Source organism: Salmo salar, chromosome 20, assembly GCF_965601325.2.
Source record: "Salmo salar chromosome 20, fSalSal1, whole genome shotgun sequence".
NCBI lineage: Eukaryota > Metazoa > Chordata > Actinopteri > Salmoniformes > Salmonidae > Salmo > Salmo salar.
The window spans coordinates 25,160,006-25,173,656 of record NC_138310.1 but is presented as its reverse complement, the minus strand read 5'-3'; the positions used below and the strand labels follow the sequence as shown (position 1 = coordinate 25,173,656).

Sequence of the window (13,651 nt, the reverse complement as noted above, 5' to 3'; positions counted from 1 at the left end):
TTCATTGACTATCTAGACAAAATGTTTTTATTGCTATTAGGTCAACATGTGCACTTCTATAATGATCAAATATATAATCTGTTTTTGTTTTTTCGTCTGTGTAGTCTAGTCTAGTAAAACTCATAAAAAATTGCCTCAGGTAATCAATTTGAGAAAGGCTACATGAGAGTAAACAATTATTAAAACTGTGCTTCAATGTAACTTGAGCCTACTATTGGGTGTTCAGAACGCTGCTATCAAAAACTCAAACTCCCAGACTCACTTGCTGTCCCCCGAGACATGACGAACCAATGATAATCCACTGAAGACGTTTTATTTCGATGTGTGCTGAATTACAGGCGCTTCTTGAATAAGGTTGTGCTGAAACAAAGTAAACGATCTTCGGGATTCAACGTGTTGTTTTGCGATGAGTAAGTTTTTTTTTTTTTACGTTAAGTACCATCAGCTTTCATTGTTTTAGTTGGAGAAGAATCTAAATGTTTAGGCAAATACACGTAGTTATAATGATGATGTAGGCTGGAAATTGTGGCGCTGTTTAATAACATTTGCAATCAGCCTATTGTTTTTCTGTAACGTCGATCACACATTCAAATTTTAATAATACGAAATAAAATGTGATGGGAGGTTGTGAAATTGCGCTTACAGTAGGCTACATTACCCGGGGCAGGTAGGCTATTGTAAGGATGCAAGTTAACTGACAAAGTTTTTTTTTAAATAGAGACATAAATTACATGCATGCATGTACGTACGTTCATACATGACAAGGGAAGTTTATGCAAATGTAATAATTTGTATACTAAATTAACGTTTTCGTTTAAAAGCACTAAGCAGAAACATTTGAAATGCCTTATTCAAGCAATATAGGAATATTAGGAGCATTCCTAATTACTGGTTTGGAAAAAGTAAGTAATGAAAGAACATATGAGCTGATAACACTGGAATATAACTCAGATATGGTCAATTGCAATTTATCAAGACTTAAGCAGGTTACTTTAAACTGTAGATGAATTTGTATGAGATATAAAAATACTTGTGATTCATTGGAAGTACCTCAATTACATATCTTTTTCTTTAAAAAAGTCCTTCATACATTGTTCAATTTTGTACTTTGGTTCGATGAAATAGAGAAGTTCTATAGAAAGCATGATTCATGCTGTAAACCACAGCTCAGGAAATGGCTGATCTCGAAAGAGAAGCATATATTGGGTGAGGAAGAGATAAGAATGTGGTTGTTCACACTTCATGGACAATGACAAATACGTTTGACAGTTGTCAGGATGGAACATGGACCGATTCGCTTTCAACCTTTTTATGTCTTATACATTTGGATCAGTAGTAAGGTTTTTCTCTGGCAGCTAACAAAGACATGTTGTACCTAAAAAATTATGTAGGGGTTTGGTCTTGGGTTTGGTGAATGATCATTTGTTTAAATTTATTCACCAACACATGCAAATGAAAATCAAATAAAACTGTCTGCCTTTTACATTACATTTCTCATTTTCATTCATGTTGTAATGCTTTCATATCAGGAAGGGTACCACATAACTGCGGTTAGACTCATAAGCAGGAAGTGGTTTTGTAACCATGTGGTTTTATATTAGAACTGCATTTTCTTTTGTCGGTACTGGAGTGTGTGTTAGTTTACAAAATATTCAGTGATAGATCACAAGTGTACTCTTTCTTGCTGCTGGCACAGGACTGGAAATGCAACCATAGGGGAACTAAAGAATCAGCCTTTCACATAGGTAGGGTTTTATTGTGTCTTGTTCTGGATCACCTGGTCTGCCTGATAATGAATATGGGACATACACCATTCTTTGCTTTCAGTTAACACATGCCCTGTATGGAGTGGAGGGTGTGTGCTCTTGCATAGTTGTGACTGGTTTTTCCCCCCTGTGTTCTGTGGCAGTATTAGATCCTGAAGGGGAGCGAGACACCAGTAAGAGACCAGTCAGGGAGGAGGGCAGAGGTGTGGAGGGGACACTGAACCAGGTGAGATGGGACAATGTCATTTATCACTCATAAGGACTCCAGGCAGCTTGAGACACTTTCAGTACGCTCACATCCTTCATTTCTTGTTTGTGTTTAATTTCCCCACTGCTTTCAGTTCTCTATTTCTTCAAACATCAAATAAGCATAGCAAATATTAGGCTTATGTAAAGGGGTGAATTTTCTCAGAAAAATTGTGTTTTCTTCTTTACAGAAGTTGTAAAATAACAAACCCACATGTCACCTGAAGTCACATGCATGTCTTCTCTGATATGTCTGAATTCATGTGTGGCCATACAATTTTGAAAACACAAATATATCTAAAGGGAATGATTTCTACAAATAAAAAATGGGATGTGAAATACAGAGGCTACTGAAAGTCGAGTGTTTGTTATTGATGAGTGTATTTTAGGTTTATGGTTTGCATATGTTCATTGTGGCATAAATTCACAATTTTGTTTTGTCATCATCATAGGAAATAATATTGCTAAGTGTCATGTTGCAATATCACAAATCTGAACGTTTCAGCTTATTCACAAATGAGTAATAGGAGGAAGGTGATTATTGTATGTGGGAGTTAAGTGGGTGGTGTCTCATGGAGTGTGAAAGAATATACGTACACATTTCCCTGTAATTGCACTGTCTATCTACACATACAGAAACTGCAGGAGTTCCACTCAGACACAGTTCTGGTAATTGAAGATTTGAAAATAAAAGTTAGAGCAGAGAAGCATCAAATTTCCAAGACACTGATCTGAGATGAAAGACTGTGGTTTCTGTGGTGACAAGTGGCCTGTTGATAGCATCAACCTGGCATCAATCATAGTTAGTCTTGTTGACACATTGACATCAACATCTCCTACGCCCTTTTCCAAAATGTGAATGTGGGGGGAAATGTAGAGGCTGTTTACTGAAGTCTTTCACAGCTGTATTCATGCTTATTTTAGTGTGTGGTTTACTGTGATGTATATTTTATGCTGGGCTTTATGACTCGGACTGCAGTTGTTTCCTGTATGAAACCAATGTCACATGGAGCTGACTGACATCTCTCTGTTTTGTGGTCCAGCCATGAATAGAATGCATTTATTCAATATAGTATACATATAAATTAACAACTGGCTTGCTTATCTTATAATACTTACTGTAAACCTGTTCAATAGTCATGTGCAACTAATGCATTACGTTTTTAGAAAAATACTATTGAATATTTTCTGGAATGTATTGCCCTATATGACTAATCCATATTCCAGTCATAAATGCTTTGTCTTTGTTCTTATGAAATTTGCATTGTAACTCATTGACTAACAGATTAGATGTGAAGATGGCTGTGTATGTCATTAACAATTATTCTACAACTCTGTAAAGTACTTAACCATTTAAAAATATATATTTTGTTGAAAATAACCTAAAACGCAACGTAACTCATCTATCCATAGCAAGAGAAAGAGTTGCAGCTGGTCAGTCAAGGCAGGAAGAAGAAAATGAGAGAGCATTGCATGGTGTTGGTGGAGGCTCATGGATGAAAGATGGGCTGTTGTAGCTGGGAACTGTGTCTATGGGACAGCTGTAAAGAGCTGTGAGTCAGTCAGTGCTATCCCAAATAGGGGCCTACATCTTCACTATGACTCACCACTGGGTCCCGCTTCTCGGAACCAGTAACCACAGATAGGAACCTGATTCAATATGAAACTCTGGTTGACTTTTGCCTACAGTGCAGCATACACCACCGAAACAAAATAGTCTCTGTATTTGGTGATTCAGACTGGGATATTGTATTTAACATGTGTTTTCATTTTCTACTCTCATTTGATGTAAATGCAATAAAAAATATCAAACCTCTACACTATCAGTCCATAACCCTGTGCAAATTGAACCTGTATTCTGTTGCACAAAACCGATATTTTCCCTTTCAGAATTTGGACTGTTGCCAAACATGATCTTTTTACAATATTTATAGTACAAATTATGATACGGTATCAGCAGTTTTGTGAATTTCAGCTTCCTATACTTTTGTTATGTTAGTAAGTGTCAGTTTGATCAGTTTAAAGTATCATAGACACTTCTCATCTTGACGAGTGCAGTGAATTTGAGGACATTTATTGGTGAGCGCTGGGGTTAATTTCTGCTTGCCTCTACTGTTTCATTTCTCATTTGGTATCCACCGCATGTTGTGACTTTTCTACTCGTTAGTGTTTGCTTACACAAAGCTTAAACAGAGTTCATAATAATCAATTCCTGAAATATGCCTCTGAAAACAACTCTATGCTGCACCAATGGCACTACTGATAATTGCAAACATAATTTTTTTACCTCACTTTTTTTGCATGGAACAGATTCTAATCATGTGAACTACTTCCTACGCTACTCAGTCATTGTCATTTCAAAATTACGTTCATCCCATTCACTTTCATGTCAGTGGAAAATAAATGTATAACAAAGGGCTTGTGAGTAAAGGCTTTGTGGGGGAAAGAGGCCTTTCATACTGTGTAAAACAAAAATATATTTATTATTACCAGGTCTAGACCATATGTCTGTTTGTTTCCCTTTTGTACAGGATGTATGGTTACTTATTGAAAGAGGTGGTAAAAGCCAACTCAAATTCTAGTTGTCCAAGAAAGGACAAGTAGTCTGAGAAAAGACTGAGACTTTGTTGCAATCAACAACAACAAAAATGATTTCCTATTGTAAGATTGGTTTATTTGCTCATTACAGTTCTGTTTTGAAGACTTACATGTAAAGTAATAGTATGCATTCCTGGAATTGGATTTACATTTCTATAATTTCTCTCCCTCTTTTGTCGATCTCGTGGTCTCTACCGTAGAATTCTGCAGCGATGGAGATTTCTGACTCGGCCAGTGACTGTGAGGAGAGGCCCAGTTCTAGCCCAATGGAGACAGAGGAGAGGTCCTTCATAGCTGGTTTGCACTGTTTCATGAAGGACCGTGGCACACCCATCGAGAGGATACCACACCTGGGCTTTAAGCAGAGTGAGGCCATGTTCAAAGCATATAGCCACAGCTTTATCACCCAATCTCTATCTGCATACATTATTATATAGATTCATTTCCTCTGCTCTTCAGAGCACCTCAATCTCGAGCGTAGTTTGAAGTAAATGCATGTGTTAAGACGATTTCATCATACTGTAACTTCATAGTGAACAATATTAATTATATCATTGTGCAATGTCCCCATGGAGTTCAAATGCATATGGTTTCTACTTGCAGTTAACCTGTGGAAAATCTACAAAGCTGTTGAGAAGCTTAGCGGTTACGACTCTGTGAGTACACCCATATATAGTACAGAATCATTCAATATGTTCACCAGACATAGGTTGTTGCTGGTTTTTTTTACACTTGACCTGATTGTTGATCTTACATACAGTGATGGCAGTGGCAGCTACTCTCATTGTATATATTTGTTATGTTGTCAAAGAGACCACGCAGCTTAGCATCTTGTGTGGCACATTAGCTTTAGTTGACAGGATGTTAACATGATTGTTCCTACCACATTAAGCCTGGCCATGTAGCCTACTGTTCTACTGCTTTGTTCTCTTTGGCTGAATGAAGTTCCCACTCTGTGGCATGTGTACACGCCCAATGCGCTGAGAGAGGAAGGGTTTCTCTGAAATGCCACTTGAGTCATATTTCACAGGAGTTTGGCCAATAGGACCTTGTTCTCTATTTTAGTAATGGGCCATTCATTTAAGCTCCCTCCATATATTCTTAATTAGTTCCAAAAAACAGATTAAACATTGTCTTATACTGTACGTCAAATATAGGAATAGTGATTCTGGATGAGCGTCTTAAAGGTGCATGTTTGCTCACTATGGTGTATGATCCAACAGGTGACATCGCGGCGTCTGTGGAAGAATGTGTATGATGAGCTGGGCGGCAGCCCAGGCAGCACCAGCGCTGCTACCTGCACCCGCAGACACTATGAGAGGTGAGGACAGATACTGCTTTGCTCCCGTTAACCTGCCAGTCAAATCACTCCATCTCTACCTGTTTTCATGGTGTCTGTTTGTGTTAAATACAGGCTTGTTTTACCCTTTGAGAGACAGTTGAGGGGGGAGGAGGACAAACCTCCGCCTCCAAGCAAACCGCGCAAACAGTATAAGAGGAGTCCAGACGGCAAGGGGAGCAAGTCTGAGGGCAAGAGGAAGAGGCCCCATCTGGAAAAGGAGACAGACTCTGAGGTACCTCACCTTTTACCTGTTAATGGCCATTGTCATAACAAAGTCCCTTCCTGTTCTCTATTACTCCTGCCTATGTACCCCACCTGTATGAGTGGAAATGACCTTTATATGTTGTCTTGTTACAGGGCCAGGTACATTCTACTCCATTGTCTCCATGGACTACTCCATCTGAAAGCCTCCACCCAGACCATCCTCCACCAATCAGTGAGACTACCGTGTGTGACGACCTCTCTTCCTCAGCATGCACCCTATCCCGCCCAGCCCAGGGCCCTTCCTCATGCACCTGGAGAGGAAGTCAGCTCCAGTCTGCTGCTGCAGATATCATCTCTCCTCTGGAGAAGAAGAAGCGTATGGCCCAGGCCAGCCTGAGCGAGTCCCAGGACTCCCAGAGTGCCAGACAGGGGGACTGTAAGGGCAGGCCCTCTGTGATCCACTGCTCCCAGTCCCCAGGGCTGCTCCTTCCCAGCCGGACACGCACTACCTCTGAGGGCTCTCCTCTCCCTCCGTCCTCCTCCTCCTCCCGTAGCCCGTCCCCCTACTCCATCTCTTCTGAGGACTGTCCAGCACTAACTGAAGACAGGCCCCCAGTACCAAAACCAGAAGTACCCCTTCATTTTTCCAGCAACCCTATATCTGCCCACAGTGGGGTCCACAAGCCTCGGACCTGCAGCCCTGATGTCAAGGAATATGTTGGCTTCCCTGGAGGACAAAGAGATTTCCCTCAGGTCAGCCCCCTACCAGTTGAAACTGTCTCTATCGAAGGTCGAAGTAAAAACTCTGTATGGAGCCCTGTCTGCAATGGGAGTAACAGACATTCAGCTCACCAAATACCCCCACCAACGTCTTGCACATATACTGTTAGATCTTGCTTGGTTCCATCTACCTCCAGTTTCACCAAGGTTTATCCCAAGTCTATGGAGTCTTTGCGGCCTATACCCTTTCAGCCAGGTTGCACATTCCATCAGAACCCAAATAGGCCCATGTTGCATGATGACCGTCTGATCTATAAGAAGAAACTACAGATGGTCCCTCGACATTATCAGACGGAGAAAAAGGAGAAGTCCAGGACAATGTTGCCCAAGCCACTTCCAACTCAACAGCCTGTGTTCCACCCTAATGCCAGCATTCCAGTGTCCTACCTCATCCCAGCCTATGACAGGACAAGGGGAGACTCTGGGCAGAAGCCACCTGTACACCCTCTCTTTATACCTACCCACGTCAGACTGTCCCAGCCCCAGACCAGCCCTATGTACCGCCATATCCCAACGGGACACACCCATACTTCCTCTTATGAGCCTGCTCTCTACTCCTATCCCTTTCACATTCCTATGTGTAATCCCCATACTGGATACAGCATCACTGGTGTGCATTATCCTCACACCAGGATCTGATAGCCCATCCTCACTCTCAGACTCAAGGCCTATTGACAATGTGACAAGTCAAACAGAGATAATGACAGTACCTGCTTTGTTGTAGACATTTTCAAAACTTGCCTCGAACACCGATGCATTCTATGTGAGTGATCAACAGAGAAACATTGTTGTGATTGTTATGCTGAGATGTGCTCCCCTCCATGGCAACTGACAGAATTGCACTGATAAAAAGGACTATACTTTCTGTATTTGTAAGAATAACCTTGAGGTTTACTGCTATGCACATGTGCTTTTATGGTATGATCCAATCATTTTACATTGATATAATATATGAAACAACAGATTTATTTTTCTATTTCTGAATAAAATCTAAAATAATTCCTGTCTCATCCTAGCCTGCATTCTTTGGTAAGTAACCATGGTCTTTTTTTCTACAATATTTTAATTAATTATGAGCCAAATTAAACTTCAAATAAACATGCTCCATGATAAATGTTTGAGAAATGGGACATGGCACTTGATCCATGGAAAGTAAACTACTGCTCATTAAATTAAATATTTCATAAATGACCCTAGCTCAGGGCAATGCCTGAGCTGAAATAAACATAGTTTTGCAAATAATACTTGTATTGTAGTTACTGTAGGCGTAAACCAAACACTGCGCGTTTGTTGCGCACGTTTGAATGTCTCCGACGCCTTCACGCGTTACATTCAGTTGGCGCGAACTTTAACCGGAAGTGTGTGTTTCTTGTGTCTGTGTTGTCGAAATCGAGCTTTACAGTGTTGTTATTTGTAGCTATAATGTAGAATGTTAACATTCTGCTTAGTTCAGCAGAGTACCAACGTTTTCTGGTCAGCCGTTGAATAATTATTGTAGACTAAGCAAGTCCGCTGAAGAGCAATCATGTCTAATGCGATATCTGATGATCATGATGCCAGCGACATGAGCGGAGGAGATGACGGCCAAGAAGATGTGATGACTCCATCGGAACTGATTGGGAAACTGGAAGAGGTAGATAACTAGCTAGCTAGCAATGTTCACTATACTGTAGCCAGACACACATGTTTTACAATGCACAGATCCTGTCAATACAAAAAAAGACCATGTCACTGCTGCTACTCTATTATCATAAAGTGTGTGTGTGTGTGTGTGTGTGTGTGTGTGTGTGTGTGTGTGTGTGTGTGTGTGCTCGCTCCTCTGTCCCCAGGCTTGGCTGAATGAGAAGTTCTCTCCTGAGCTTCTGGAGAACAAGTCAGAGAGGGTGGAGTGTGTTATGGAGCAGCTGACTCACATGGTAATGGGGTGCCTTCCATAACTGAGGGGTGCAGCAGCTGTGTCCCTGTGAGCATGAAGGTTCCACTAATAATAACAGGATGACTACCTTGTGTGATTCTGTTGACAGGAGGCCAATCTGCAGCGGGTTAGGAAGGGTGATATGAAAGCCAGTGTCCACCGCATGGAGATTGACAGGATTCGCTATGTCCTCAGCAGCTACCTCCGCTCTCGCCTCCAAAAGGTAACACATCCCAGCATGGTGTTTGATGATGTTCTTATGAGAGGGACTATAAATCAACGCTCAGACTGACACCGTTCTCTCTGGTCCTTTGTTACCTATGTAGATTGAGAAGTTTTCCCCTCATGTCCTGGAGAAAGAGAAATCTCGAGCGGAGGGAGATACTTAATTTCTGTCTCCAGAGGAGTTTGCCTTTGCCAAAGAGTGAGTGTTTTGGTGACGTTGCCGTTTGCGATTATAATGACTGTAGCTGGACGAAAGTCTGTGCGTTGTTTGAATGTCTTATTTACTTCCATTGTTATTATCGTATGTGCTGTGTTCCATCTCTTCCATTCAGATATCTGGCCAACACAGAGACCTATCTGAAGGCTGTAGCTCTGAAACACATGCCCCCAAATCTACAGACAGTGGATATGCTAAAAGCAGGTGAGGCCTGGCAAGGTATTATTTACTATAAACAATATTCTGATGTGCTGCTTGTAAAAAAAATATCAGTGGCATAATGTTTAATGTGCATGGATGGAAGCATTGTATTCACTTGCCACATGATTAACTCCCATGTGTAATGATGTGTACCCAGTACCAGAGCCCTGTGTGGACTCCTTTGTGTTCCTGCGTGTGAGGGCGAGACAGGATAACATCTTGGTGGAACCTGAGACAGACGACCAGAGGTACAGTATCACATATGATCATTGGACTGATTGATGGGTGCTACAGCTTCATGAGAGCAGCTCCATTTTTATTTGGAAAGGCTTACTACTATCTCATTTTGATGATGAAGTATCAGGATTCAAGAATAAAGTAATGATTTGGATGTTATTTATGCAGTATTCTGTATATCCAGTAGGTGCGAGCATACGTCTGTATACAGTGCCTTGCAAAAGTATTCATCCCCTTGGCGTTTTTCCTATTTTGTTGCATTACAACCTGTAATTTAAATAGATTTTTATTTGGATTTCATGTACTGGACATACACAAAGTAGTCAATTGGTGAAGTGAAATGAAAAAAAATTACTTGTTTCAACAAAAAAAAGAACACTGAAGTGGTGCATGCATATGTATTCACCCCCTTTGCTATGGAGCCCCTAAATAAGATCTGGTGCAACCAATTACCTTCAGAACTCAGCTCTTCAAACAGGTCAGGGACAAGGTTGTGGAGAAGTACAGATCAGTGTTGGGTTATAAAAAAAATATCTGAAACTTTGAACATCCCACGGAGCACCATTTAAATCCATTTTTAAAAAATGTAAAGAATATGGTACCACAACAAACCTATCAAGAGAGAGCCTCCCACCTAAACTCAAAGACCAGGCAAGAAGGGCATTAATCAGAGAGGCAACAAAGAGACGAAAGATAACCCTGAAGGAGCTGCAAAGCTCCACAGCGGAGATTGGAGTATCTGTCCATAGGACCACTTTAAGCCGTACACTCTACAGAGCTGGGCTTTACAGAAGAGTGGCCAGAAAAAAGACATTGCTTAAAAAAAAAAAAATTTGCCAACACGTTTGGTGTTCGCCTAAAGGCATGTGGGAGACTCCCTAAACATATGGAAGAAGGTACTCTGGTCAGATGAGACTAAAATGTAGCTTTTTGACCATCAAGGAAAATGCTATGTCTGGTGCAAACCCAACACCTCTCATCACCCTGAGAACAGCATCCACACAGTGAAGCATGGTGGTGGCAGCATCATGCTGTGGGGATGTTTTTCATCGGCAGGGTCTGGGAAACTGGTCAGAATTGAAGGAATGATGGAAGGCGCTAAATACAGGGAAATTCTTGAGGGAAACCTGTTTGTCTTCCAGAGATTTGAGATTGGGACGGAGGTTCACCTTCTAGCAGGACAATGGCCCTAAGCATACTGCTAAAGCAACATGCGAGTGATTCAAGGGGAAACGTTTAAATGTCTTGGAATTGCCTAGTCAAAGCCCAGACCTCAATTCAATTGAGAATCTGTGGTATGACTTAAAGATTGCTGTACACCAGTGGAACCCATCCAACTTGAAGGAGCTGGTGCAGTTTTGCCTTGAAGAATGGGCAAAAATCCCAGTGGCTAGCTTATAAAGACATACCCCAAGAGACTTGCAGCTGTAATTGCTACAAAGGGTGGCTCTACAAAGTATTGACTTTATGCACGCTCAAGTTTTCTGTTTTTTTTGGTCATATTTCTTGTTTGTTTCACAATAACAAATACTTTGCATCTTCAAAGTGGTAGGCATGTTGTGTAAATCAAATGATACAAACCCCCCAAAAATCTATTATAATTCCAGGTTGTAAGGCAAAATAATAGGGAAAATGCCAAGGGGGTGAATACTTTCGCAAGCCACTGTATATGTGTTTTCTATTTACTGTTACTGTCTGCAAGAATATACCAGCGTACTCCACAGACGTTGTTAGGATCATTTGTATGTGTTAGAATAATGACTTAACTGTTCCACTCTGTTATTATAGAATAGGGAGATAGGTTTAGGAATAATGGGATGATAAAATTAGCATATGGGGAGAGCGGTTAGGATTGTAAAACTTTGAGGTTATATTCCTTAGTAGGGATGTAAACTGAGTGAAGTTGTGGTTTAGGTAAAAGAAAAACATTGTATAGGTTTCAAACCAAGAGGGTCATAAAGGGGTAGGGGAGGTGAAAGCCTTGAAGAATGTGGCAAGTTTTTATTGTTCTTTGTGGTGAGTGGAAAAGTACTGATTGTTGGAGAAGGGAGTGGTCTAAAGATAAGAATGTGTTTGTATTATAAAAGACTGAGTCTTAATTTTTGACTTTAGAACGTTCTCTGAATAAACTGTACAGACCTTTTGCAGAAAGCTGAGTCCTTGCCTAATTATTCTTAACCCAGTGTCTTACAAACCTTGGGGATTAGTCAAGGCTTATTGATTGGTAATTATTATCCTTGGGATTCGAAAATTCACGTATCAGTTATTTATTGATATTCCTGGTCTTTTGCTATTTGACATTTTTTGTCCATTATTTTCTTTCAGAGAGTATGTTGTGGATCTTGACGAGGGTTCTCAGCATCTGATGCAGTATCGCACTATAGCACCTCTGGTTTCAAGTGGAGTAGTACAGCTAATTTAACTGTCAAGGTACTCAACTAATAGGCCACACTGATTTCCCTCATATCTAATCTATGACGCACACACACACACACACACACACATCCATACTGTGTTTTTAAAATATGTTGGTGTGCATGATTCAAATCCAAATCTTACATAATAGACTGCTTTGTACTGTCATCATTTTTAGCCTTTGCTTTTTGCCCTGAACATGGTCTCTTGGCAGTTAACCAAGTTGGAAATTCTCTCTCTTAGAACGTTTGCTTGAACAACGCATTACCAACACAACAATGAGGCAATTTGCCACTGAACTGCAACACAATAGGCAGTATATTATGTTAGCATATTTGCAGATCTGTCTCTGTAATAACATAGGCATTCTCTGTTTGGTCTGTTTTAGGTGCCTCTGACCTTGGTTCAGATGCAGTTGTTAGTCTCCAGTTGTGGTGGCTGATGACCAGAGGAACACCGACTCCCTTCATTGACTACATTGATTGAAGTACATTGAGGAGGGCGATATGGGCGTTATTTGTGGACACCCAACTCTTCAGGAGCCGGGCATGAACTGGAATGTCTCCGAATATGTTACTGATTTACGTACCTGAGGACACTCGTATCTCTCACATGAAGCCTGCTTATAGTTGTAATGGTGATCATTGGACATATAGGAGGCTATAAGTGAGAAAGACTTGAGGATGACAGAAATACAATCATGTTATCTACATGTACATTATAAGGTTGAGTGGTACAAATATAGTGAGTGTGTTCGTTGCTTGCACAATTTGAATGGTGTAGAGAATGTCTCAGTGGTCATGTATAGTGTACACATAAAATTGCCATTTGCAATTATGTGAGAATACTCTTGCTTTCCAACCACGGTGCAAGCATGCCATTGCCATACATGAATTTGTATTTGGCGTGCTGTTGCTGCCTTGGTCATATGATGTGGTCTATTTCAAATCTGGGTGTGTGAATTGCTTAGACCAATAGAAATAAAGATGTAGATGTATGTTTATAGACAGACTGATATTAATACTTTGACTCCATGGTATGATGTAAAGGTACCTGTTTTGGGGACCTGCGTGTTTCTGGTGCCGGTTCCGATCGCTTAAATCGATATGTGGACACAAAATGGCTTGCATTGAGCGGTAGCCCTGATTCTCACATACCTCTTCACTTATTCCACATTTTGATGTGTTACAGCCTGAATTGAAAATGGATTAACAATACCCCATAATGACAAAGTGAAAACATGTTTTTGGAAAATGTTAGCACATTTTTGGAAAATTACATGCAGAAATGTCTCATTTACATACAGTGAGGGAAAAAGTATTTGATCCCCTGCTGATTTTGTACGTTTGCCGTGGATGGGTATTCCAGCATGACAATGACCCAAAACACACGGCCAAGGCAACAAAGGAGTGGCTCAAGAAGAAGCACATTAAGGTCCTGGAGTGGCCTAGCCAGTCTCCAGACCTTAATCCCATAGAAAATCTGTGGAGGGAGCTGAAGGTTCA

General features: G+C 40.8%; 2 protein-coding genes across 3 annotated transcripts; both read left to right on the top strand.

Annotated features, from left to right (window-relative positions):
* Positions 1-254: 254 nt before the first annotated feature.
* On the top strand, positions 255-7,936 carry LOC106579832 (uncharacterized). 2 transcript variants are annotated; one of them, XM_014160088.3, is made up of 8 exons: positions 313-410; positions 1,697-1,745; positions 1,910-1,992; positions 4,811-4,976; positions 5,214-5,266; positions 5,834-5,931; positions 6,025-6,184; positions 6,310-7,936. In XM_014160088.3, exons 4-8 carry the CDS (start codon positions 4,823-4,825, stop codon positions 7,573-7,575), a joined length of 1,731 nt encoding a protein of 576 aa, XP_014015563.1. In that variant the 5' UTR covers positions 313-410; positions 1,697-1,745; positions 1,910-1,992; positions 4,811-4,822; the 3' UTR covers positions 7,576-7,936. The 2 variants fall into 2 exon arrangements, with proteins under 2 accessions (XP_014015562.1, XP_014015563.1); XM_014160087.3 differs by lacking the exon at positions 1,697-1,745 and having other exon boundaries at positions 255-410.
* A 346-nt stretch (positions 7,937-8,282) lies between these two features.
* LOC106579833 (DNA replication complex GINS protein SLD5) lies at positions 8,283-13,149 on the top strand. The gene is made up of 8 exons (XM_082966294.1): positions 8,283-8,569; positions 8,766-8,852; positions 8,961-9,074; positions 9,178-9,275; positions 9,409-9,497; positions 9,652-9,742; positions 12,057-12,161; positions 12,535-13,149. The coding sequence occupies exons 1-4, from the start codon at positions 8,462-8,464 to the stop codon at positions 9,238-9,240; spliced, it is 372 nt and encodes a 123-aa protein (XP_082822420.1). The 5' UTR covers positions 8,283-8,461; the 3' UTR covers positions 9,241-9,275; positions 9,409-9,497; positions 9,652-9,742; positions 12,057-12,161; positions 12,535-13,149.
* Positions 13,150-13,651: the final 502 nt, after the last annotated feature.